Below are 25430 nucleotides of genomic sequence, written 5' to 3'. Positions count from 1 at the left end.
TTCGTATCTCAAATTTCTGAGAAATTGTCAGCTAGTTTATTTAATATTCGCTATAAAATTCATTTATCTTATACAAAAGTTCTATATTATTTAGATAAGACCTTATATGAATCATCAAGTAGGTATCATTCCATCCAGTTTATAAAAGCACCAAGCTTATCATCTTACACCCTCATAACCAAGTACCGCTTCTCACTGGTTCAAACTCTTTCTGGTTCCTCCTCCTTAAATCTCCCGTCACAGCCCTCCGCAGCACAGACTTCTTCTCTTTCAAAGACGCGGGATCGATGAGCGCTACATGAGGATCCATGTCGATCCCCAGATGCACTTTCTGATCCACCCCGATGTACCGGCCGAAACTATAAGTCTTTTTCTCCTTTTCCTTGTTGTCTGGGCCTCTTGATGATGGTCCTTGGTCGTCGAGGATGTGACTTGCTGAAACGAAGGCGAGAACTGAGCCTATGGTCGTGGGAACGCGGGGGAGATTGAATATGATGCCGCGGGAGTAGAAAATGACGACTGCGATAATGTTGAGAGATAGGACCGTCACGGTGATTATAAAGGCGTTTTGATCCATAAAAATCCGTGTTTCTTCTGTTAGTTTCTGGCCTGTTATTGAGAGCTTTTCATCTCCGGGCACAAATAGTTGCTGATTAAGGCTAAGGAGGATCGCAAATAATCGTCGGTACAATTTTTCGATTCCAGGGATCAAGTCATTAGGATCGGGAACAGGTTTGTTAGGATCCAGAAAGTCCCGCGAGTCCAGGGTTATAGTCAGGAGATAGTTGATCCAGTCCCTTGACAATGTATCGTTATGCCATGTCACTCCATATCCTCTGATCAGGTCATTCATATTGGTGATCATCCTGTTTGTTTGTACGTCCCCGTCATCGCCGTCCAGATGGATGGAAATATCGCTCGTTCTTTCGTATTCCAGAACATTGCCCTCTGCGTCATGCCGCACATCGAACATGGCCGTCTGGAAGAATGGCTGACAGACAGCGAAACTAGCTTCCACAGTAGCATTTCTGTTTAGTGCTTGAGGCGTCCGACCCCATCCAAACGTCATAGGTCTGGTGCAGTTGTCGAAATTGGATTTTGGATTCAAGGAATTACTATATTCGATAGCAGATGGCCCGGTAGGTCTCGTAAAGTTGCTTGTTCTAAATACCCTTTCGGCAGCCTCGAGCATAATCGAGGTATCAGTCGAACAGACTGTATCCAAACTTACGGGGTACGAAAGTGCAACTGCACGTTGCGGTACAGCAGTGCAGTTTAAACCAACACCGAACCCTCGAGTGGAAATTAAATAAGTGCTGCTGCTGTTACTTTGACCTCCGCTATCAACGGTGTATGGCTGGAAGAAGTAATCAGACGTTGTCCAGGGTGGAAGTCGCGTTCCCGATGAGATGTTTGCCATGGCAACGTATAACTCATCTTGGTACAAATGGTCAGTTATCGTTCTCTCAAAAAGGTATCCCTGGAGGTCGAAAACAGTTTGGTTATCGAACTGCGTTGCAATATTCGGGGTGAACGTTGCCACATAGGAGGCAGTTGTCTGATCCTCGTTGAAGAGGGCACCGAGACCAACGGCGAGGACGTTTGACAGCAGCGCAATGATGCACAACATAGCCAACATAAGATGGCGCGATCTAAGCGCCCTCCAAAGGACGAGTTGAGGAGGAAGTGCCGTGTATGTTGTGTCGATAGACTTTGAGCGTTCGCTTCGTCCCCTCGATAGGACTTTAAACGGCTGAAGGAGACACATGAACCTGTTGATCAACACCCAGAAAGGTTCGGAGAAAGTAGCAAAGGCCGTGGGGATGTAATTTTCGAGGATTTGTAGCACCTCGAAACTGTTCGATGGTCGAATGAGGCCTACATGCATTGTTAGATCGTAGACCAATGGGCGTTATAAGCCTACACTGACCTTTATTCTTGTCGTTTTGTACTTTGAGGTATGCGATAACGACAAGAGCCCCAACTTGTACCAAGCCAAACAGTAATCCAATTTCTCTCTTTAAAGGTATCGGTCGAATAGGGTCATAGTAACCCGTCGGTTTGTCAAATCTTCTCTCGTTCTGATCACCCTCCACACCATCTACTTTCTCTATGTAGATACTTCCATCACTGTTATATTCATCTCTTACAAGTCGAAATTTGTCGTTTTTGAATAATTCTTTTAGTGATTTTTCATCAGCATGATCGGCGGGACGGAACAATTTATTTGTTTCCTGCCCATTGCGAAAGATTGCGGCGAGTCTAGAGATAGAGGACGGGTTGGTAGTTAAATAGCTCGTAGAAGTATGGCAGGACCATAGCAGACAGACTGTAAAAATTGCTACAAGGAGGAGAAGGCCTTCGACAATGGCAGAAAACAGTCGACTGACAATAATCCCACTCTGTTGGAACTCGGATACCGCTGTGTTGTTGGCCATTTGTGTATCATTAGTCAACATCTGGTTTACTGCAAGTGAAAATAGATATTTGTGAGCACGATTGAATGCTTCGTGCAGCAGAACGGGGTCGGCGTATGGAGTTGCTGGCTCATTATGAGGAGCAAGAGCATATCCAACCATGTTAGAAACCGGAATGGTCAAATTTGTCTTGTCTAGCCGAGGTCCTTGCTCGATGACGCCTTCGAATGGATAATCTCTTATGATGTTCAATACCTGCTCCATGGGCATCCCGTTTGCGATCAAAAACTCGAAAGAGGTGGAATTGAAATCTTTTTCGGTCAGAAGTTCTGGGGGAGAGATTGGTTGAATTGACGTATTCAGTGGTATGAAGCCATTGGTATCAACAGAGACCATCACCTGCTGCTTATAGTAAGATGGCTGGCAAAAAAGTGCAGTTAAGTTGACTTCAGGTAGTTTTGTGGTGCTGGCACCCTTAGTTGACACCCATACAGCGAGAAATTGATGAGTCGAGTTTCCAGTGGCAGGACAGTTCTTGGGATCACCCAACTGGTAGTCCGAATACGGACTACCATAATATCCAACGTAATACATCTTGAGATTTGCGAAGGGCTCAATGTTGATGGTGGTGTTGCAGCCCTGGCCGTTTCCAAAGTGCAGCACCATAGAAGCAATGTCCTGTTTCGGTTGCTGGGCTGGCCAGCATTCGAGTTCGGTCCATAACTTTGTCGTCGTGGCTGTCCAATTTGTATGTAGCTGCGATTCTCCAGGATCATTATGTATATAGAACGGAAGTGTCGCATAATCGGAGGTCATAAATGGTGGGTAAGATTGGCCGAGCCATGCGATGGAATATCCCGTATTAAGAATTTGGTTGGTAAGAAATTCAGATTGGTTGGCTAGCGGAACAATAGATGATCTCGTGCCAATTACTGCCGGCTCGATTCTATTCACGAAACCAGTTCCCATGATAGAACTTTGGAGAGGGGTGATAAGCCAGAAGATGACGACGGTCACCGTTCCCGCGAAAAACACTGGCCAATGCCTTTGACAATTAGATATCAGAAGTTTCATGTGTGCGTGGGAATATTTACCTCCTCCTAGCAGCTTTGACAGGAACAGTCGCAATAAAGTCATAGGGGTAGTCGAGAAACATCGAATTTTCGGCTGTCGCTCCTTCAGGCTTGGATAGCTCGAACCAGGGCTGCATCCGTTTGACATCGAGGTCCACCCAACTCCATACCAAACTGTATAAGACAGCAATGATATTAGGGGCGTAGAGGTAGCTTATCATAGCATATTGTGGGATGTCGTCTTGCGTTCGTGAGAGTGCGAGACCGCCCCTGGAATGGCTGAGCTGTGCTAACACCTCGATAGCACTGCCAATTAGAAGTGTTAAAATCGCAAGCAGTGTCAAGATCGGGGCCGTCATAGAGAGTGGCTTCCATCCTTTTTGTGGTCCTGAACCGTTTTAGTTGATGTTTCCCCTTGCGAAGATCCCCAAGGCGGTATTTACCATCCTGTCGCCGCCAGGTCTCTCTTATACGTGGATACCATGTCGTTTTGGTCTCCACCGCGCGTATTGTACTTGTATTATGTCGGAACGACTGCGATTGCCATTGGCTGATTGCTGTGTGATTGTCGGGCGAGAGAGGCTCGAGTTCCGGTCGCGACGCCATAACAAATAGGCAAATGAGCTGAAGGGTCCAATTCTAGTTCAAGAAAACAAGCGAAACATGACACTAGAAATCCGCGGCCAGCCACAGAAAAAATGATCGCTCAGAAATAATAAATTCAAATATGCAAAACAGAGAGCAAAAAAAATTTGATGGGAGCGCGAGGGAGAGCGAGGGAAATGAGGGAATGGGAAGCCTACGAAAAAGGTTGCACTGAAGGATGGCGTTGCCTATATAATATACCGAGGACCGTTCCATCCGACGCCTCACAAGAGACACAAGTTTAATTCAACTACCAACAGCAAATATACATTCGGCTCTAACCAATATTCACTTATTTTTCTCATCAGGCTGTTATCACCGTACCTCACAAATCTGTTGGTGCCATCAGCCATCCTTGCTGCAGAAATTCCCATGTGTGAAACTCGGCATCTCCACTTTGACGAACGGTTAAGCGCCAGAGATGCCGCGTCCAGCCAATAGAGATGAATCTTCACTGAGATTAGCCGCAAAAGCCCTGTCAACTGCGGTTCCGTCAAATGTCGAAATGGTCATCGCAAGGCTTTCTGCTGTTAATTTTAGTATAGTCTTGTGGGTTTAATGGGGCTTTTGTAGCCTCGATGCTACGTTCCCGCGCCTATTTGGACTTGATAAAGAGGCCAAAGAGGCGCGAAATGTTGCCCTTATATACTTTGCGTTCTTGACATTGCTAGTTGTCTCTTCCGTGTCATTTCCTGAAATCTAAAGCAAACTAGGTTCACGACATCATATAGTTGTCATGCAAGATTCACTCCATCATTTACTTTAAATTCTCTCCTTTCTCAATACCCTTTTCATTTAGGAAAACATATTCATGTATCAAATTTGATGTAACACTACTACAGAGAGAACGCGGGGTAGCTGGCACATATCACAAAAGCGAGAAACACGGGCAAGCAATCGAATAGTTTGATGGTAAAAACCAACGGTATGCCCATTCATATTTTCTAGGCCAAGCCAAAAACCCCCATAATGATACAGAGAAAACGAAAGTATAAGTATATATACATCAAAAGAATGTAAATCCTTCCCACAAGTGAATGTCCAAATGTTCATCACAAATCTATTCCAAGTCCCTAGCCCGTTGTCTTAAACGGTATCGACAGGATAATATCCAAAATCGAAAGAAAAAAATGAGAAATGCCAATTTATGCTGTTTAAGCACGAATGCGAGTGGCGCGACGCATGGACTGGCTACCTCGCTTGGCAACCATGTTAAGGGTGTCCGACTGTCCAGCTTGGCATTGAGTGCCAGAAGCGAGAGCCTGAGAAGGAGACCAAGCTCCGCTGGCGCAACGCTGGAACTGAGTTCCACCAATGCAGTTCCACTGGCCCTCGGAAGAGCAAGCAGTGCCAGCCGCGAAACCACCGCTAGGGCTAGAGCCAGAGCCCGAACCGGAGCCCGAACCGGAGCCGGAGCCGGAGGTAGGGGCAGGGGCAGGGGCAGGGGCAACGGAGGAAGTAGCAACAGGAGCCTTGGACTGAACGGGCAAGTTCACGACAGGAGCTGAGGTCGGCTTGGAAGGGGCGGGCTGAGAGGCAGCAGGCTGAGAAGCGGCAGGCTGGGAGGCAGGTTGCGTGGCAGCAGGAGGTTGTCCACCGATAGGGCTAGTGATGAAGACACCACCGGGAATGCTCTGAGGTGCTCCAGTGGGCTGAGAGGGAGCGCCAGTGACGGGAGAAGATCCAGATCCAGATCCAGAGCCTCCGCCATTGGTAGGCTTTGCGCTAGGAGCAACAGTAGGGCTGGCACAGTTGGTAGGGCCAGCGAACACCGAAGTAGCACCATTGAACCGGTCCACGTCAGTTCCAGGGTCAGGGAACACAAGATCAGTATCAGATGCAGTTCCGCAGCCGTTTCCGCCAAAGATGTTGGCCTGGAACATATCGGGGAGCGTGTTCAGGAAATCCTTAGAGCCACCCGAGCCAGTGACAGTCAGAGGAGCGCAGTTCATGTACATCTCACGGTTGCCGACCTTGTTGAACCAAGTCCAAGCGAGGGTGTAGTTGCCACCCTCCAACTCCTTGGGAATGGTAAAGTCGTATGTGTACGGATCGATGGCGGCAGCGTCATCACCCATGTTGCCGACCTGATCTTTCGCAGGGCAACCACCCTCGATGGACTTGATAACCTTCCAGACAGAGTTCTTATCAGGCTGAGCATCAGTGGTGACAGAGATCTGGCAAGAACCGCCGCCGTGAACAGCGCTTCCAATGAAGGAGAGTTTCTGAGTGCTGCCTTGAGCATACACGTTGCTAGCACCCTCAAGATCGTAGGTACCACCTCGCTGTTTGCAGGGGAAATCGGAGCCATCAGCCAAAAGAGGGGCGTTGGACAGAGTCGATTGGCCGTAGGGGACCGGGTTGGACATTTTCATGTGGGCACTGGCGGCCGTAGCCAGGACAGTGATGGCGAAAAGCTTGGAGAACATTTTGAAGGAAAGTGATATCAGTCTAAATCGTACCGGACGAAGAAGTCTGAAATGTTGCAGTGATATGTATAGTCGTCAAGACAAAAATGAATGCTCTAAACACTGGATAGTGATATAAAACTGGAGTTTCATGTCAGTCAATGCGCTCCCTTACTGGTCATCGAGTTGAGGAAATAGTAAGATGAGTAGAATTGAGGATTCGAGTGTGGAGATATGTACTGTAGAGACTTACAGTGAAAACTTTGAGAAGAAGCAGTAACTGTCTCGCTGCAGTCACACAAGATATCACAGATTCTTTGTTTCGATTTGGAAAGGCTTCAGGGATGGATAGCAAGCAACCGGGCTGGCGTATGCAATTGAAGGCTTGGGATGGAGCAGAGTAAATCAAGAAAGAAAACAAGGGCTAGCCTCGTGTAAGAATGAAGGAGAGTGAGTCTTGACGACGAACACTTTGAAGGAAGGACTGTTGACTGGAGATGTCTGGGACGAGAACAAAAGGCAAGGTTGGGATGAGACCTCCATCTTATACATTGCGTGCCTCGTGGTGGCATGGTGGAGGAGAATCGCCAAGCAACTTCGCCCCTAGATCATGACTAGCATAGAAGAAGCAAGGGCCGGGAGATGCCAGCTGCAGGAACAGAGAGCGGCAGGAGAGTCATTGGCAAGGCAGGGGATGGAGTCCAGACAGGGACCTGGGGTCGAATGGCTCGCATGTTTCGTTCAAGAAACCAGAGCCGTCGGGGACAGGGAGTCTATCCAGTTAAGCACAGCCGCGGAACGAATATCTCGCGGTTTCGAGGCACGGCGGATCACTAGTGTGGCCTGGTCGTCGAAGGGAGTGCCCTTGGGAGCCCACTGATAGGCTAGAGTCGTTGTTTCAGGATCTCAAAAAACAACGCCTAAATAGGACGGGCATGAGTGGCATCAGCCGAAAACCCCAGAAGCCCAAGTAGAGCTAGAATCAGCCCGCGTCGAACCCCTGAGTAACCTTGACCTCTCTCCAGTATTGTTTCTTACAAGCAGGTTCGCCACCAGCCAATGCTGGGATGTGGCTAGCACATACCGCGGCCAGGAATGTGCGCCGGACAGGGGTCTTACATCTGTGGTCCGTGGGCATGGCAGCATTATGCACAATGTGGACCAAGCTTGCCAGGGAGGGTCCAAAAATCTTCAGAGGGCACGGCGATGCCTAATAATAAGTCCAAGTAGTACTGTAGCGAATGGACGGAGCCGCGTTGAAGGGGAGCCCGCATAATTGTCGCATACGAGTATTATCGTGAATCCAGCAGCCTGATGTCCATACAACCAGGGGGCCAAAAGAGACTCGGCTGGTGAGGCGCGCAGGCAAAGTCAAAATGCGGAGGGAGGCCGCACTACCATCTTCGTATGGAATACGTGTACTCCGTACCTATGCATCGTGACACCGTCGTACTGCTAAAATAGATGGCCGCCAATGAGGCCAAGCCGACCCCTTGGGTACAGAGCCTCGGAGGCCACAAATCACGGGCTGAGGTTAGTACAAGTCGTAGTCAATTGGGAGGGCCCACAGCTGTCACCCTCTCCCTGGTCTTTCATTCACAATTGGCCAACACTTGCCGAGCCGTGGCAGCAAGTGAAAATATCTTGCACCACTGATTTCTCTGTCGTCCGGCTCAAACGGCTTAGGCTCCTAGGCGCCGTGATCTCCCTGCATCTGCTGCTGAAAACAAAAGCAACGTCTGGAATACTCGCACCAAGCATGCCGTCCTGCGCCGACGCCAGGGGGGAGATGCATCACGTCGCTGAACCGTGAGGCTTTACTTTTCCTTGGGCGAGGCACACTTGTAAGTCGAGACGGCACACACCTTACTGCTTGGTGGGGGATTCCAGCAGCAGGGGTAAGATGTGCTGTGGATAGTAAAGCTGACCAGACGGGAATATGTCACTTCGCGAGAGCAATCAGTGCAGTATAGTAGCCGCCTGCAGACATTTTCATAATGCGCGGGATCCAGTATCGTCTTTAGCCAGCAGCATCATGCTTTACAGCCGAGAGTCAATAATGGTGAATAGGGGAATGAAAGCGACATTGCCGCATTTCATGCACATCATGATTCCTTTCCTGAGCTGGAGACTCGGTGGCCATTTCCAGAGAGCCAAGTATGAATGTGGGGAACTTGTCCTTGTGCGCCCAAGAAACATTGTGATCGGCCACGGCCCGAAGGTAACGGTTCTTTGGTCGGTCATTGTTTCTTGTGATTTAGACTTGCTACTCCATAGGCCGAAATCACCGCAACGTCATATTGATTTTTCCCCAAGCATGACTAAAGCCGTTGCGTCTCGTCCATTTCATCGCAAAGCCGCACTGGTGCTGCCAGAAGCGCTGGACAAATGCAAAGGGGGCACTCGCCACCGCATTGTCACTATACGAGTCGCGTCGTATAATAGCATCGTATCGTTTGTTCCTCTTACATGCCATGTCACAACAGCCACAAAAAGACGCGTGGTAGATCCGGTCAGTCTGAGTCTGTGTGGCGAGAATCGTCCCTCCTTCAGATCTCAATACGACGCTGTGTTTCTTCCATGCAAAAGTCTGCTTCTCAGACCCCGGCCCCTCGGAATGCAGGGGCAGGGGTAAGGGTGTCTAATCCCTCAGTAGGGTTACTTTTGCAGAACTAGCCTCTGCTGTCGTGGGGTTGAATCGACGTCTGGTGAAACAAAGGCTGGTTTCATGCTCAGCATCTGCTTTTCCGCTTGGGCACGTATATCCACTCCATTTTCGCGAAGCTCAGGGCAGGGCGGCCAGTGGGCAGAGGCAGTATCCCAGGCTTCCAGCTGTGATTTGTGATGGCGGCGGAGGGACTGAGACAATCGGCTGAGTCGCCGGGCGGCAAAAACGCGGTGATGGCCGATCAGCAGCGCCCGATGCAGGCAGCTGAGATGCCCGTCGTTGTTTGTTTGGACGATAGACGCTGAGGCTTGACGACGGTGAAAGCTGCAGACCACTCAGAGGTGCAGATTACGTGTTGCCCGTCTCGTCGCTGACCGCCTCGCCAAGTCCAGGCACAGGTACGTACTCCATGTGATTATGCATGCAGCTCAGCGCAACACGGACCTACAGCTTTGCGGCTCAACGGCTGCTAAACCAGCCTATAGCGGTCTGCATCTCTATTTCTGTTCGTGTTTATAGGCTCCTGTGCTGTCCATCCAGTAGCCGCCCGGTGGCTGTTTCTGGAGACGGCACTATCATTCTGTTACTGGGAGGTGCCTGGTACCTGGTCTACCTGTCAGAGCTGTAGCAGACGGGACTCTCTCTCGCATACGATTACACTTGATATTCCACATGCCTGTGGACTCTGTATATTTCGATGAAACCTGGCGCTTCCATCAGATCCTCCTCGGCTCATGCCAGCCCCGCTTGACCAAATGCTGCTATGCAATATCGTAAGATGGTGATGAAGCTATGACCACTAGGAGAATATGTCAGTGGCTCTCGATCCGTCTTCCTGGTTACATGGACGCTGGTTACATCGGCGAATATGCCAAGGGTCCATGCGGCAGAACAATTCCTCAACTCAACTTCAGTCCTTGCCTATCCACACGGAAACAAAAGATCTTTCTAGCACGCCAGCCAAGACGGCTTGTAATGAAGGAAAATTAACAGCAGCCGTCAGCTCCGTGAGAGGCGCAGATCTGAGGAATGACCGCATGAATCTATATATGTCAGACACCCCTATGCTTGGCATCACACTGCGGCAAGAAATTTTTGATCCTTTCTTAACTGATTGTGGGCTCATCACCATATCATTACACAATATGCTCCTCTTTCAGCCCGACTAATGAGGCGGCTGAGTCCTCTGAACACGGCTGGAGAGTGCATCACCTTTGCGTTCGGACATTGCGATTCAGTTCCGCCAACTCCATAGCAACAGGGTTATTGCTCCGAGACCATGCTACTGTACCGACATTTCTTTTGCAATCTTGTTTAATTAATTTTAAGCTTCAATTGTCCCGTCTTACAAGGAGTGTGACAGGCAAGCTACTTCGGAATCAGGGCCGAAATTCTCCTAAAATTTGCGTGGCTGTTTCGACCTGCTCGTTTTGTCGATAGTGTTTGTTTCTGGCAAATTGCCTTGCCGAGAGGACCATTCAGCTATAAATCATCCTTGCCCCCTCTTATTACGCGGTAATAAGCATATAACCAAGTGATTTCACCAATTTGTATCAATAAAATTTTTGCGATATGTAGGCTTAATGTGAGCATGTCGTTGAGTGTGGAGACAAAGCATTGTTGGTCGTGTAGCCGCTGAGAAGAAAGAGCTGTTGGTTCCGTCAACCTCCCAGCAACGCATGACACGGATAGAACGTTGGCCCAGCATGCCGAATCTATGTATTCAAAGAGCGTTCACCAAAAATAGAATTACACGTGTCATAACACGACGCAGGTGTTTGGCGATAACTTCACCGTCATTTTAGAAACGACGCGGGCGCTTGCGTTGGCCAGAGGACAGCTGAAGTCTATATGGTGTATATTGTCTTTTCTAAAGCGTCAGTGTGTCTCTATCACTAGGTGCGTGCATATTATCCGTCACATGTGTGCACGCACTCGTTCAGCGTATATGCAGGCATCAACGTTTAAGCGCTCTCTTCATGAGCTGCCTGGTTATCTGACGGCCGGGTCAGTGTTTGTGCATTGCACGCAAGCAACAGCTTTAGGCGTTACCCTCTGAGAATGCCCAGTCACCTCGTGTCCAGAGCTTCATTTTCTGTTGGCGGAACTCTTCATAGTCCCATTCGCGCTTCTCCAGGTCATTGGGGTTGAGAAAGACGTAAACGGACGCCTCTTTCACCTCGCCATCGACTTCCTTTTCTCCCTCCATCTTCAGCAGCCTAACCTTGGTGTTGATCCGCTTATACTCATTTCCCTCGAAGATGTCCAGTTTTTGCATGTTAGCCTCTGTTAACCCAGTCGCGTACATGCCTCGCACGCTGTGGCCTTCCTCCGCAACTATGGCGGGATAGTCTGCATATTGGACTCTGTGGCGGCAGTAACCATCTAGAATGGCGGGAGTGAATGTGTGAAGGTCTTGGATTGCTTTTGGCGGCTGCTTGTCACCATAGCAAACGCTGAAAAAGACCTCAGGGGCCATCTATCATGATAAGTCTCTCTTCTGCCTTGCTAGGAGAATCAGCATATCATCTTACCAAAGTCCCTACAGTTTCATCACTTTGTTAGTCTAAAGCTTTTCAAAAATGTGAATCGTGCTATTTACCATAGAAGAAAGCCTTGTTTTCGCCGCTCATTTTGTATTCGATGTATGGATCTGTGTTGATGGTTACCGCCGTCAAATGTTTGGCGGTCTAGGTTAGGCTCAATCGAGGAGAGCTTGATGATTAAATACGGCTCTGGGAATCAAGTAGCACACTTGGCAGTGTGGACGAGATACTGGTTTAAAGTAGGAATGAAGGTACAATAGCAAGCTGCTTTGATCTGGCTTCGCTTTATAGTAAATTCCCGACAGTCTTTGTTATCTCCTCGGCAGAATTACGAAGCTTCCCCGCCGTTTGAATAGCTTTAGTTGTGGGGTTGTGGGATTTTGTTCCCTTTTATTGACGATACGGCACAAAGGGAGCAGCAGCGATAATAAAAAAAAGAGTAAAGTTGAGCTTGTAGACGACACTACAAGAAGATGGATAAAGGAAATATATAGACAGACAGATCAACGGATGAGGACGGACACGGGATGCAGTGAGTAAGACTCTCTCCGAAGCACGGAGACTTATATCAGACTCCATATCTCGAGGCCCCAAATCTGCCGTGGGGAGGTGAGATCGCTATCGATAAGATAAGGATATATCCACGCCACGACGTTAGGGGTGTATGCTCACTAGCGCTGCGGAAAATTGTTTATGCACCGCCTAGCGCAATTGGTTTTGGCGACCACGGTGCCCAGTTTTGCTCGAACTCTGGAAATTTCCTAGGCGTCACGTTAAAGCTTCGTTCGTGCATCTTAAGGCTGCGGGCCGAGTCTTTCAATCTTCTATCCTCCGTCACCCCCCACTCGAGTCTTTCATTATCCCAGAACGACGTCGGACTCCCTTAACCCGTATCTGCCGAATACCGCTTTTTTACTCGTCTTGGCCGCCAAATTCCAGCGCTCTGCAGCACTCTGGTGCATCGATCGTGGCGCGTCCTCATACTTGGTTCCTCAGCCTTGCTGCGATTAGTCGTTTTGCGCATCGCCTCGCCACCCCTTCCGCGGATGGAAGGCAGAGCTGCGTCTCGCGGACGCCAATAATGCAGCCATGTCGGGAACTACTATTGACGATGTCGTGAAGCGACTTAGCACCGCTGATATAGGTATGATGGCCACCTCGTCCCCGCCTCTCCATACTTTACCCCCTCCACCTTATCGCATACTTCCGTCATCATACCTGGTCTCTAACCTCTTGTCACTGAACAGATACCCGACTCAAGGTGGAAGCCGCGACCACCTTGCGCGACAGCCTGGACGCTTACACCAATGGCCCCATCTACGAACCCTTTCTGAAGCGTTTGATGCCCATCTTCATAAACATCTTGCGTGGACCATGTATCTTCCAAAGCAATTCTCCGGAGCAGGTGAGAGCTCTGCGTGATGCCCTGGCGTTGGTTTCTGCTGACGTTTGATGATAGAAACTCCGCAACTGCATCCTCGAGGTGCTACACCGACTACCGACCAACATGGCACCCACCGAACCGTTCAAGCCCTACGCCGAAGAGATCGTCGATCTGCTTATGCAACTAGTCCGAACCGACAACGAGGATAACGCATCATTGTGTGTTAAGATCACTTCCGACATTATGCGCCATCAGCATCAGGTTTTGCAGGGCAAGGTCCAGCCCTTCCTGACCTTAATTCAGGAGCTCTTTGATCAGATGGAGAAGGTCGTCATGGAGCAGCTGGATAATGCATCTCTCGCCCCAAACCCGCAGCCTGGTGCACCGTCAACGCCAGGCAGCACGCAAGCCAACTTTCAGTCTCCTCGACCGGGCTCTCCTGTGGCCTCGGTGACTGAGCTTGGCGCAGATCCCCAGCAGCAAAATCGACCACTCCTCAAAGGCATGCAGTCTTTCAAAGTTCTCTCGGAATGCCCGATCATTGTCGTGTCGATCTTCCAAGTCTATAGGAATACAGTCACCCAGAATGTGCCTAGATTTGTGCCCCTGATTAAGGGATTCCTTTCTCTGCAGGCCAGCGCCCAGAAGCAGGCTCACGATGACGCTGCTGCCAGAGGCGATATACATACTGGTGTGAGCTCAGGTATTAAAAACCGAGCTGCCTTTGGAGATTTCATCACCGCACAGATCAAAACTATGAGTTTTCTGGCATATCTCCTCCGCCAGTACGCTTCTCAGTTGAAAGACTTTCTGCATCTATTACCCGATATCGTCATCCGGCTACTCAAAGACTGTCCTCGAGAGAAATCTGGGACACGAAAGGAGCTCCTGATTGCAATCAGACACATTATCAATTATAATTTCCGAAAGATCTTCCTCCCCAAAATCGACGAACTTCTGGACGAGCGTACATTAACGGGAGACGGCCTGACCGTATACGAAACGATGAGACCTCTCGCGTATAGTATGCTGGCGGATCTGATTCATCACGTGCGCGACTCCTTAACTCCAGAGCAAATTCGCAAGACGGTGGAGGTGTATACCCGAAATCTCCAAGACAACTTTCCAGGAACGTCTTTTCAAACTATGAGTGCGAAGCTTCTCCTTAACATGGCCGAATGCATTGCGAAGCTCCCCAATAAAGTAGATGCAAGGCATTACTTGATGATGATCCTCAACGCTATTGGAGACAAATTTGCCGCCATGAATCGACAGTACCCGAATGCTGTCAAACTGTCGAAGCTATATCATCAGCAGGCCGAAGCTGGTGCGCCTGAATCATATCTTGCTGATAAGGAGCACCCGCCGGATTGGGACGAAACCGACATCTTTTCAGCAGTGCCCATCAAAATCTCCAACCCTAGAGATCGAGGAGCTGACCCGGTGGGCGATAATAAATTTCTCTTTAGGAATCTGATGAATGGTCTTAAAAACACATTTTATCAGCTGAGAACTTGCAACATTGGCACACCGATTGACCCTCAGAATGCGCCGCCGCATTGGCAAGAGGTCGCCTACGGCTTCACGGCGGAGGAGGTCAATGTGATTATCAAGTTGTTCCGAGAGGGCGCCTATGTGTTCAGATACTACGAAATTGAGAAACCTGCTACTGAGAATCAGTACGTATCGCCAGTTGAGTACATGGCAAACTTCTACATGGTTTCGAGTAGCAAGGAAGAAAAAGACCTTCTTGAAACATTCGCCACCGTCTTTCATTGTATCGACCCAGCTACCTTCCATGAGGTCTTCCAGCAGGAGATTCCACATCTCTATGATATGATTTTTGAGCACACGGCTTTGTTGCATATACCCCAGTTTTTCCTAGCGAGTGAGGCAACCTCTCCTAGTTTTTGCGGCATGCTGCTTCAATTCCTCATGGAACGAATCGACGAGGTTGGCTCAGCGGACGTTAAGAAGTCGTCCATTTTGCTGCGGCTCTTCAAGCTGGCCTTCATGGCGGTCACCTTGTTTGCCACGCAAAATGAGCAAGTTTTGTTGCCTCACGTAGTCAGCATTGTTACAAAATCGATAGAGCTGTCCACCAAAGCAGAGGAGCCCATGAACTACTTCCTTCTTTTACGGTCCCTTTTTAGAAGTATTGGCGGCGGGAAGTTTGAGCAACTCTATAAGCAGATACTGCCGCTACTTGAGATGCTGCTGGATGTTCTAAACACTCTGCTGATGGCTGCCCGGAAACCGTCTGAGCGAGATCTCTACGTTGAGCTATGCCTTACCGTCCCGGCACGGCTTAGTCACCTGCTGCCGCACCTGAGTTTTCTTATGCGACCGTTGGTAGTTGCTCTTCGGGCCGGCACAGACCTTGTTGGCCAGGGTCTCCGAACGTTGGAGCTCTGTGTTGATAATCTAACGGCAGATTATCTCGATCCCATCATGGCACCTGTCATTGACGAGCTCATGACTGCCTTGTTTGATCATCTAAAACCACACCCCTACAGTCACTTTCATGCGCATACCACCATGCGAATCTTGGGTAAACTTGGAGGTAGAAATCGCAAATTTATGACAGGTGCTGTTCCTCTCACATATACCAACTATGCCGATGATGCCTCAAGCTTTGACTTGCGACTCATTGGTTCCAAGAAGGACAGAGCCTTTCCAGCTGACCTGGGAATCGATCTTGCGATACAAAAACTGATGGAGGTACCTCGGCACAATAAGGCTAATGCCCAGAACCGACAGTATGACGAATACTACAAGAAACAGGCCATACATTTTATCAAGACTCAACTGAAGCTACGCATCGGGTTTGACCAACTGCCCGAAGACTTGCCCCGGATTGTCAGGCTCCAAGCACAAGACTTTTTGAACCGCAAGATGGATATTAATTTCGCGCCGTTCGAAGTGTCGAGCCGCGAAAGATCCATCCCAAAGAAAGATGAGCAGGATAAGATCACCAAAAAGTTGCTCAAGGCGGTCATGTTTTCGCAGTCAATACCGGATGTCAAGCAGGAATCCAGCGCTTTTCTCCTTGACGTGTGCCGGCACTTTGTTCTCATAGAGGTAGGAAGATCTCTGATCGACCTGAAGCGAAATTACAACCCCTTTGACCCGAAAGCTGGTGAAGGCCCGCTGACTATTGACACCCGGGTCTTGTCTGACGCAATTGTCGAATCCCTAGCATCTGACCATCCGGACGTTCGTGAAGCGGCGCAGCAGGCAATCCGGGAGCTCTACAAATGCACATCGCTCATTCTTGGCTCCGAGACCAATGTCGGCCGTCTCCATCTGTTCAACCACCTAAGCAATACCTTCTGTCACAGCTGCTATGAGGAAGAATGGTTCACAAAGACAGGTGGAAGCCTTGGCATTAACTTTTTGCTCACAGAACTTGACCTGGGCGATGCTTGGGTGACATCTAAGCAGACTGAATTTATTCGTGCTCTGATGTACGTTATCAAAGACATGCCGCTGGACCTCCCGGAAAAGACAAGATGTCTTGCACAGACTAGTCTCGAAGTTTTGCTCAGGCGCATCACCAAGAACATCAAGAAGGAAGATGCCCTGCCAATTCAACAGCAACCTGGCCAGCCGCAGGCCAAGCAACCCCGCCTCGCCCAAATCTGTATGCAGTTTAACAATGAGCTCTCTCATATGAACAAGTTTGTCCGCGAAACAGCCAAAAACTCGCTGGAACTCATCGCAAAGGCTGCTGGCTGTGAAGTGTGGCAGCTCGTCGAGCCCTACAAGGAAAGGTTTCTTCAGCCTATCTATGCTAAACCTCTTCGTGCCCTTCCCTTTCCTATACAGATTGGGTACATCAATGCCATGACGTATCATATGGGCCTGAAAAACGACTGGGTTACCTTTGACGAGAATCTAAACCGTCTGTTGATGGAGTCGCTCGCATTAGCTGACGCCAACGACGAGTCCTTGGCCAACAAACCTGCCGAGTTCAGAACACATGAACATATCGTCAACTTGCGAGTGTCCTGCATCAAACTTCTCAGCACTGCGATGACGTTTGAAGAATTTGCCAACAACCCGACCAAGGGTAAGATCCTCTCGGTCTTTTTCAAATGTCTCTATTCTGAATCGAAGCCAACCATCGCGGCGGCAAACGATGCCTTGAAGTCGGTGTTAGCTGTTGATAGGCGCCTGCCGAAAGATTTGCTCCAGAGCGGCCTGCGCCCTGTGCTGCAGAGTCTATCGGATCCGAAGAGACTCAACACGCATGGTTTGGATAACTTGTCAAGGCTTTTGAAGCTCCTGACGAGCTACTTCAAGGTCGAGATCGGTGCTCGCTTGCTTGATCAGATCGAGTCTATTGTTGAACCCGGTGCGTGGCAGCAAATTTCGTTCACGTTTTTTGAGCAGCATCCTCAAATGAAGGTCATCACTGCCATTCTCAACATCTTCCATCTTCTACCGGCTCCAGCAGAAGCGTTCAAGGACCGCTTAATTGACTGCTTCCTTGGACTCGAAGAGCGGCTTCGACGAACTCACCAGAGCCCGTTCCGGCTGCCAATGTTTCTCTACTTGAACCGGTATCCCAAGGAGATTTGGGCCTATCTACTTGGCAAGCTGGATGATCTGAAATACGGTAGACTTCTGGCCCAGGTCCTTCTACATCCAGATAGCACGCCCTTGAGAGAGACGGCCGTGGAAAATTTGGAGGGGTTGATCGGCAAATGCAACGAGATTGTTGGGCAGAACAACGACAAGAAATACGTTGCCATTGTCAACACGATTCATATCCTCCATTCCATCGGTCAATTCCCAGCCTCTAGTGCTTGGATGGATAAAAAGGAGCACCTTACCTGGCTGAAAGCCATTGGGAGAGACCTCGAAGCAAATATACGAGGCTATTCGCTTCCGGCCTTTGTGCGACTGCCGGGCTACCAAGCCGCCGAGCAATTGATGAATATTCTCGTCAAGTCTCTGGAGAGATCGCCGGGGGACTTGGATGCTTTATTCAATCTAGTAGAGTCCGTTGCCGCCGAGGAACTTCGGTCGACTCAGCCTCTATTCTCCTTCATCTACGAGAAGATTATTTGCAGCGACTCCATGGAGTTCTGGAAATCGACGTTCCTTCGCTGTCTCGAAACCTACTCTGGGAAGACTGCTTCAAATAAGACGAAATACTTCCTACTCCACTATATCGTTAATCCAATTGTTGCTACGGATGTCATGCGGCATTGGAATCAGCCAGAACAGAATCGCGTCCAGAGGCTGATGGATCGACCTATCATCGATGCAGTGAGCACTAAGATCTGGAAAGTACATCCTGAGATGACTCCAGATGACTTGGCCCAGCCAGGAATTGACCACATTAGGTTTGAGGTGCTCCAGCTGTCGGCAATGCTTGTTAAGTACTACCATGCAACACTCCAAGAAGCGCGCAAGGACATCATCAAATTTGGATGGACTTTTATCCGCTTGGATGATATAATCAACAAGCATGCGGCGTATGTCGTGATAGGATATTTTATCGCTCACTATGAAACACCTCCAAAAATCGTCAGCCAGGTATACTTGTCGCTACTCAAGACTAATTCCAATGAAGGTCGGGCGCTGGTTACGCAAGCACTGGAGCTCATTGCTCCGGTTCTTCCCAAACGCTGTGGCACGGGTCCCAGTGATAGGACCACACCATGGGCCGTAGCACCGCGTCGCATCTTGGCTGACGAAGGCCAAAATATGCAGCAGATGACAAGCATCTTCCATTTCCTTGTGCGACATCCCGAACTTTTCTACGATGCTAGAGATAAGTACGCTGTTCTCATCATCACGTCTTTGAGAAAGGTTGCCGCACCGCCAAACCCTTCACATGAGAGTAAGAAGCTCGCCTTGAACATGATGTGGCTGATTTGGACTTGGGAACAATGGCGGATCGAGGGCAAAACTTCACCTCTTCTGACGACGAGATCGCTCTCTGAGTCTCCGGTTTCGAGGAAACGAAAGTTGGACAGTGACCAACCAAGCACATCCCCCTCGGCAGCCAGGCAAACGGCCGATCGACCAGAGTATCAAATCCCGCCACTGTTCCGCCTTAAGATGGTTAAGTACCTGGTTGAGTTTATTGCGCAACTGAACGAGCGGTATCAACTGCCATCCGCTAAACCTCGTGGATCACCCGCTGGTGCAGTTCCGCAGGCCGGGCCAAATATGACGGAGCTTTGCAAGAAAGCCATGGCCCTCCTTTACAACCTCGTACAGCCTCAGTGTTGGGGGGACCTGGATCTAGATCTGTTTCCCAACGTCACCGACGTTATCCTCGCTCACGACAGGACGCAGGCAGCTCTTAACGCTGATCCAACTGATAAGGAAAAGTATGACGAAAAATTCCTCACCAACATCATCAATACACTGCAAGTGGTCCGTATTCTTCTGAACTTCAAGTCAGACGAGTGGATACAAAGGAGCATCGCCCCAATCCAAAAGGTCTTGGAGAAGTGCCTCAAGTCAGAAAACCCAGAGGTTCAGGATTGTTTGCACCTCGCTGACAAGGAGTACGATGATGGTCGAGAGTTGAAGTCTATCGTTCGTCGCATTCTCGATGCGGTGCCTGAAGATACGCCAATGGAGGACGCCGATGCTGAGGGTGAATCCGAGATTCAAACATCTGAAATTGTGGCCTATCTCTCACAGGTGGCAACAGAACAGATGAATAACAACCTCTATGTTTCGGGTGTCAACATTTTGTGGTCTCTGGGCAATCGCAAGCCTGCCATCATTGATCAACACATCCCTTCGCTTATGAAAGCAATGCAGAGTAAGCATGCGCGAGAACATGTGCAGCACTACAGTGCCTTAGCAAATCAAGCAACAGGTGTCCAGCGGACTCAAGAGACTAACGGTACCACTGGAGAGCTCTCTGCATATGAACTTGAGATGCAAACTAAACTGATGATCAAAGAGATTCAAGTTGTCGCATTGCGAATGGAAACTCTGGGCGACAACCGACGACCATTCTTGAGCGTTTTGGCAACGCTTGTCGAAAAGTCCATGCACATTGAACTGTGCACGGAAATTCTAGGCATGGTGGAGGGCTGGGTGTTTAGATCTGAGGGTACCTGGCCGACACTCAAGGAAAAGACGGCGGTCCTTCACAAAATGCTCTCCTTTGAGCACAGGCAAGATCCCACAATGCTCTCCAAGTTCCTAGAACTGGTGATTCGCATCTACGAGGACCCTAAGATTACCCGGACCGAGTTAACAGTACGAATGGAGCACGCCTTTCTCATTGGCACACGAGCGGTTGACGCGGAAATGCGAAATCGGTTCATGGCGATTTTCGACAAGAGCTTGTCCAAGACAGCCAGCATCCGCCTCTCATACGTACTTACATCCCAGAATTGGGATACTCTCGCGGATTCTTACTGGCTGGCCCAGGCCAATCACCTTCTGTTGGGGGCTGTGGAAATGAACACCAACGTACAGCTTCATGCTGATGATTTCAAAGTCATAGCTCCATCCCAGCTGGCTGCAGTCTACCCCAAAGACAAGGACACGAGGGAGCCAACCATGATGGTCGACGAAAAATTCGAGGCTCTCATGGCTAGTCATCGACGATTTATGGCCGAGCTAGGAGATGTGAAAGTACGGGACATTATCGAGCCGTTGACGCAGCTACAACATATCGATAACCAGCTGGCTCATCAACTGTGGGTTGTCGCATTCCCGATGTATTGGTCTGCGACTCTGCGAGATGAGAGACCCGAACTTCAGCGCGGTATGGTCGCGCTTCTCACCAAAGACTACCATAGTCGCCAAATAGAAAAGCGGCCCAATGTTGTTCAGTCTTTGATAGAAGGAGCGGCAAAGACCTGGCCGGAGTGTAGGCTTCCTCCGCATGTGTTGAAATTTGAAGCGAAGACGTACGATGCTTGGTATACAGCCCTCGTACAGCTCGAAAATGCATCGATTAAACCAGGACCCGATTCAGCCACTGTCCGCGAGAGCAATCTCGATGCGCTCGTGGATCTCTATGCATCCCTGCAGGAAGACGATCTTTTCTACGGGACTTGGCGTCGTCGTTCTCAGTTTGTAGAGACCAACGCCGGACTTTCATACGAACAGAATGGGATGTGGGACAAAGCTCAGAAGTTGTATGAGACAGCTCAGATCAAAGCAAGAACTGGTGTGATCCCGTTCTCTCAAGCTGAGTATATGATTTGGGAGGATCATTGGGTCCTCTGTGCTCAAAAGCTGCAGCAGTGGGAGATTCTTCAAGATTTTGCTAAGCACGAGAATTTCCAGGACTTGCTGCTCGAATGCGCATGGCGCAACACGGAAATGTGGCAGGACGAGCAGCACCGCGAGGCTTTAGACAATATCATCAAAGGAGTCATGGATGCCCCTACACCGCGGCGAGCTTTCTTCCAGGCGTTCATGTCTCTACTCAAATTCCACAACCAGCAAGAGGCGGCAACAGATTTTGCGCGTGTGTGCGATGAAGCGATACAGCTGTCCATTAGGAAATGGCATCAACTCCCGGTTCGGTTGACCAACGCGCATATCCCACTGCTCCAGAATTTCCAACAGTTGGTGGAGCTGCATGATGCAAGTGTCATTTGTCAGAGTTTAGCCAACACCAACGCGTCCAATCTCGATGTCAAATCAGGAGAACTTAAGCTTCTGCTCGGCGCCTGGCGTGATCGCCTTCCCAATATTTGGGACGATATCACGGCTTGGCAAGACTTGGTAACTTGGAGACAGCACATTTTCAACCTCATCAACCAGACATATCTCCAGCTTCTTCCACAGCAAGGCCAGCAAAATGCTGGTGGGGCTTCCTTCGCCTACCGTGGCTTCCACGAGACAGCTTGGATCATCAACCGCTTCGCTCATGTCGCACGCAAACACAGTTTGCCAGAAGTCTGCATCAACCAGCTCAGTCGCATCTACACGCTTCCAAACATCGAAATTCAGGAGGCATTCCTGAAACTTCGCGAGCAGGCCAGATGTCATTACGAAAACCCTGAGGAGCTGAACAGTGGTTTGGAGGTAATCAATAATACGAACCTTAACTACTTCAATCCCCAGCAGAAGGCCGAGTTCTATACCTTGAAGGGCATGTTCCTTGAGAAACTCGAGCTTAAAGAGGAGGCTGATGCAGCCTACGGAACGGCCCTGTATTTCGATATAGGAGCAGCAAAGGCTTGGGCAGAGTGGGGATACTTTAATGACAGAAAGTTCAAAGAGGATCCTTTGGATGTAAATGCGGCTAGGCAGGCGCTGACCTCTTACCTCCAAGCCGCAAGCAGCTACAAGAGTGCAAAGTCGCGAAAACTCCTCTCCCGGATTCTATGGCTCCTCAGCTTGGACGATGCCAAGGGCTCTATTGCTGCAGGATTCGATGACTTCAAAGGCGAGACTCCAACGTGGTATTGGATCACATTCATTCCTCAGCTGTTGACTGGTCTGGGCTACAAAGAGGCTCCACGGGTCTACCAGATCCTTCTCGGAATCGCAAAGTCATACCCCCAAGCTCTCTACTTCCAACTCAGGACAAACAGGGAGGATATGATGGCTATCAAGAAAACCCAAGAAGCAAAGGAGAAGGCACGGCTACGAAGTCAATCTGCTGCGGCTAACGGCAAACCTAGCTCAGCTTCCCCCTTGCAGACAAAACAAGAGCCTCCCAAGGCCGAGGGAACAGCATCACGGCCAGGTACTGCTACTGGTGGCGATGCGGCTCACATTAAGACAGAGAATGGCGAGGCTAATGGCGGCGCGGCATCAGTAACGCCCGCGCCCGCACCTGCAGGTCAAGAGCAAGCGCAGTCTCAAGCTCTCGCTCAAGGCGGCCAAGCGCAAGCTCAACCGGCTGCCCAAAACCAGAAGAGGCCACCTTGGGAACTGACTGAAGAAGTCATGTCAGTGCTTAAGACGGCATTTCCCTTGCTGGCATTATCAATGGAGACCATGGTAGACCAGATTCAGAAACACTTCAAGTGTCCGCCAGACGAAGACGCATACCGTCTAATTGTCGCACTGCTTAATGATGCCCTGACGTACGTTAGCAGAACTCCTGCGTCTTTCGCCAAGAGTGTCAAGCTTCCTTCCGCCACAGAGACGAACATCACGCGGTTTGCCGAGACGATCCTACCAAACCACATCAAAAAGTCGTTTGAAGCCGATTTTGTTGAGGTCAAGCCGACTATGTATGAGTACATCCACAAACTGAGGCGATGGAGGACCAAGTTTGAGGAGAAGCTGGATCGTCGGATTGTGCACACGCCTCTGGAAGCATTCTCCCCTCACCTGAGCGAGTTCCGATACCAAAAGTTTGACGAAGTTGAGATTCCTGGGCAGTATCTTCAGCACAAGGACAAAAATCAGGACTTTATTCGAATAGAGAGGTTCTTACCTAACGTTGACTTGATACGCTCAGTCAATGCGTCGTATCGCAGACTCAAGATGCGTGGTCACGACGGTAGCGTTCACTCATGGGCAGTGCAACATCCCGCAGCAAGGCACTGCCGCCGCGAGGAAAAGATTCTGCAGCTCTTTAGGCATCTCAACCAGACCCTGAGTCGCAAGAAGGAGAGCCGTCGACGAGACCTGCAATTCACCCTACCGTTGATGGTTCCCCTGGCTCCACATATAAGAATTGTGCAAGAAGATACCTCATACATTACGCTGCATGGCGTCTATGAGGATCACTGTAGACGTATGGGCATGTCAAAGGATGAGCCGGTCTTGTTTACGCTTGAGAAACTTCGAGGAGTGCTCGAGTCTAAGGGAGGACAGGTAAGCTATTCCCGCAGCTGGAGGGTGCTCAGTGAAGGTGATGACTAACGGAGACTATCAACAGACCAAACCTGAATTGACGCCCACGGCGCGACTGGAGGTGTTCAACGCCATCCAAGAGAAGTGGGTGCCGCCAACGGTGGCGCTGGAGTATTTCCAGCAGGCGTTCCCGCAATTTGCCGAATTCTGGCTGTTCCGCAGACAGTTTTCATACCAGCTGTCGGCATTGACGTTTATGACCTACATCTTGTACATGCATAACCGATACCCGGCCAAGATGAACATTGCTCGTGGGTCGGGCAACATCTGGGGCTCCGAGCTCATGTCATTCATGAGCGCATCTAAGCCGTTCTTCCACAACCCAGAGCCAGTGCCCTTCCGGCTGACGCCAAACCTGCAGACTCTCATGGGGCCTCTGGCCATGGAGGGAATATTTGCCTGCTCAGTCATGGCCATTGCACGGTGCTTGACGGAACCGGAGCATGAGCTTGAGCACGCGCTGACGTTGTTTGTGAGGGACGAGATGATGTTCTGGCTGATGAACAGCCACCGCAGTGGCATTAGCGAAAACCAGCTACGCGACTCGGTGCAGCTCAACAGCGACTCGATAGTGAAGCGTGCCATCAGCCTCGCCCACAACCCGTCGGGTAACCTGCCTGCGAACCAAACGGTTATTGACGCTATCGCCAAGGCCGTAAACCCCATGAATTTGGCGCAGTGCGATGCATTGTGGATGCCATATCTTTGAGTCTTTTTCTTTTTCTTGTTTTCATGTTTTCTTTTTTATTTCTATACCCTTTTGGCTTTGCCTGATACAAAGCTGAACTGTGGGCTCATCAGGTAGAGGCTTGAGGGGCGAGGAGACGTTAAAGGGGGGATTTCAACCTTTGTGCGAGATGGCATTCAGCAAGGCGTTGGAGGGATGGGGAGGACTCCTGTGTTTACGTTTTGTTTATCTTTACTTGTATTAATCTCTATTTTTCTTTTTACTCTCCTATTGCCTGGGTAAAAGGGGCGGAATGCGTGATGAAAGGCTACTGGGAATGCTGCTGATGAGAATTACGGTATACAGACCCAGCTATGGGTTACGGAAGAGCATAGACTTGGTAAAAAAAAAATTCCATAGCTTCATTTTTACATATCTGGTTAGGATGAAGTGAACGGGAAGATGATTTGATGCTAAAGAATTAATACTAATACTTGCTGATTTATTAAATGAATTTTGCTGTGAAAATGTGAACCTCTCATAGTCTGTTGTACAGATGGAATCCAAGTGTCGTGATAAAAGCCAGCAGTCATCTGAGTTAAACCAATTTGTGGAGTTAATGTATCCATTCAGAAGATTAGTGCAAGAACATCTGGAAGTTGATAACGGATGCTGGTTTCTTCGAAGAAGCGTAGAGTTTCAGCAAGAATCGCAGACGCTCTGGTTTGTTAACATGGATGTGTCTTATTCTTATGTAACAGGGTGTCCTTGGCTGTTTAGAGGACTATCTTTTGCCAAGCTTTCGTA

General features: G+C 49.5%; 4 protein-coding genes across 4 annotated transcripts; 1 reads left to right on the top strand and 3 right to left on the bottom strand.

The window, feature by feature from the left end:
- Positions 1 to 172: 172 nt before the first annotated feature.
- On the bottom strand, positions 173 to 3849 carry TRIVIDRAFT_68639 (uncharacterized protein; the record flags this gene model as incomplete). Its single annotated transcript, XM_014098782.1, has 3 exons — positions 173 to 1878; positions 1931 to 3462; positions 3512 to 3849. The coding sequence occupies 3 exons, from the start codon at positions 3847 to 3849 to the stop codon at positions 173 to 175; spliced, it is 3576 nt and encodes a 1191-aa protein (XP_013954257.1).
- Positions 3850 to 5808: 1959 nt separating this feature from the next.
- On the bottom strand, positions 5809 to 6923 carry TRIVIDRAFT_171588 (uncharacterized protein; the record flags this gene model as incomplete). Its single annotated transcript, XM_014098781.1, has 2 exons — positions 5809 to 6684; positions 6797 to 6923. A coding segment is annotated over one exon (756 nt), but the record flags the coding sequence as incomplete, so codon positions are not given.
- Positions 6924 to 11252: 4329 nt separating this feature from the next.
- On the bottom strand, positions 11253 to 11844 carry TRIVIDRAFT_68637 (uncharacterized protein; the record flags this gene model as incomplete). The annotated part of the gene is made up of 3 exons (XM_014098780.1): positions 11253 to 11690; positions 11746 to 11753; positions 11814 to 11844. The coding sequence occupies 3 exons, from the start codon at positions 11842 to 11844 to the stop codon at positions 11253 to 11255; spliced, it is 477 nt and encodes a 158-aa protein (XP_013954255.1).
- A 1002-nt stretch (positions 11845 to 12846) lies between these two features.
- TRIVIDRAFT_47982 (uncharacterized protein) lies at positions 12847 to 24665 on the top strand (the record flags this gene model as incomplete). Its single annotated transcript, XM_014098779.1, is given in 4 exon segments — positions 12847 to 12901; positions 13005 to 13162; positions 13217 to 23941; positions 23955 to 24665. 4 exon segments carry the CDS (start codon positions 12847 to 12849, stop codon positions 24663 to 24665), a joined length of 11649 nt encoding a protein of 3882 aa, XP_013954254.1.
- Between the last annotated feature and the right edge of the window lie 765 nt (positions 24666 to 25430).

The sequence above is a fragment of the Trichoderma virens genome, assembly GCF_000170995.1.
Source record: "Trichoderma virens Gv29-8 chromosome Unknown TRIVIscaffold_81, whole genome shotgun sequence".
NCBI lineage: Eukaryota > Fungi > Ascomycota > Sordariomycetes > Hypocreales > Hypocreaceae > Trichoderma > Trichoderma virens.
The sequence above is the reverse complement of the archived record's forward strand: the minus strand, read 5'-3'. Positions and strand labels throughout refer to the sequence as shown.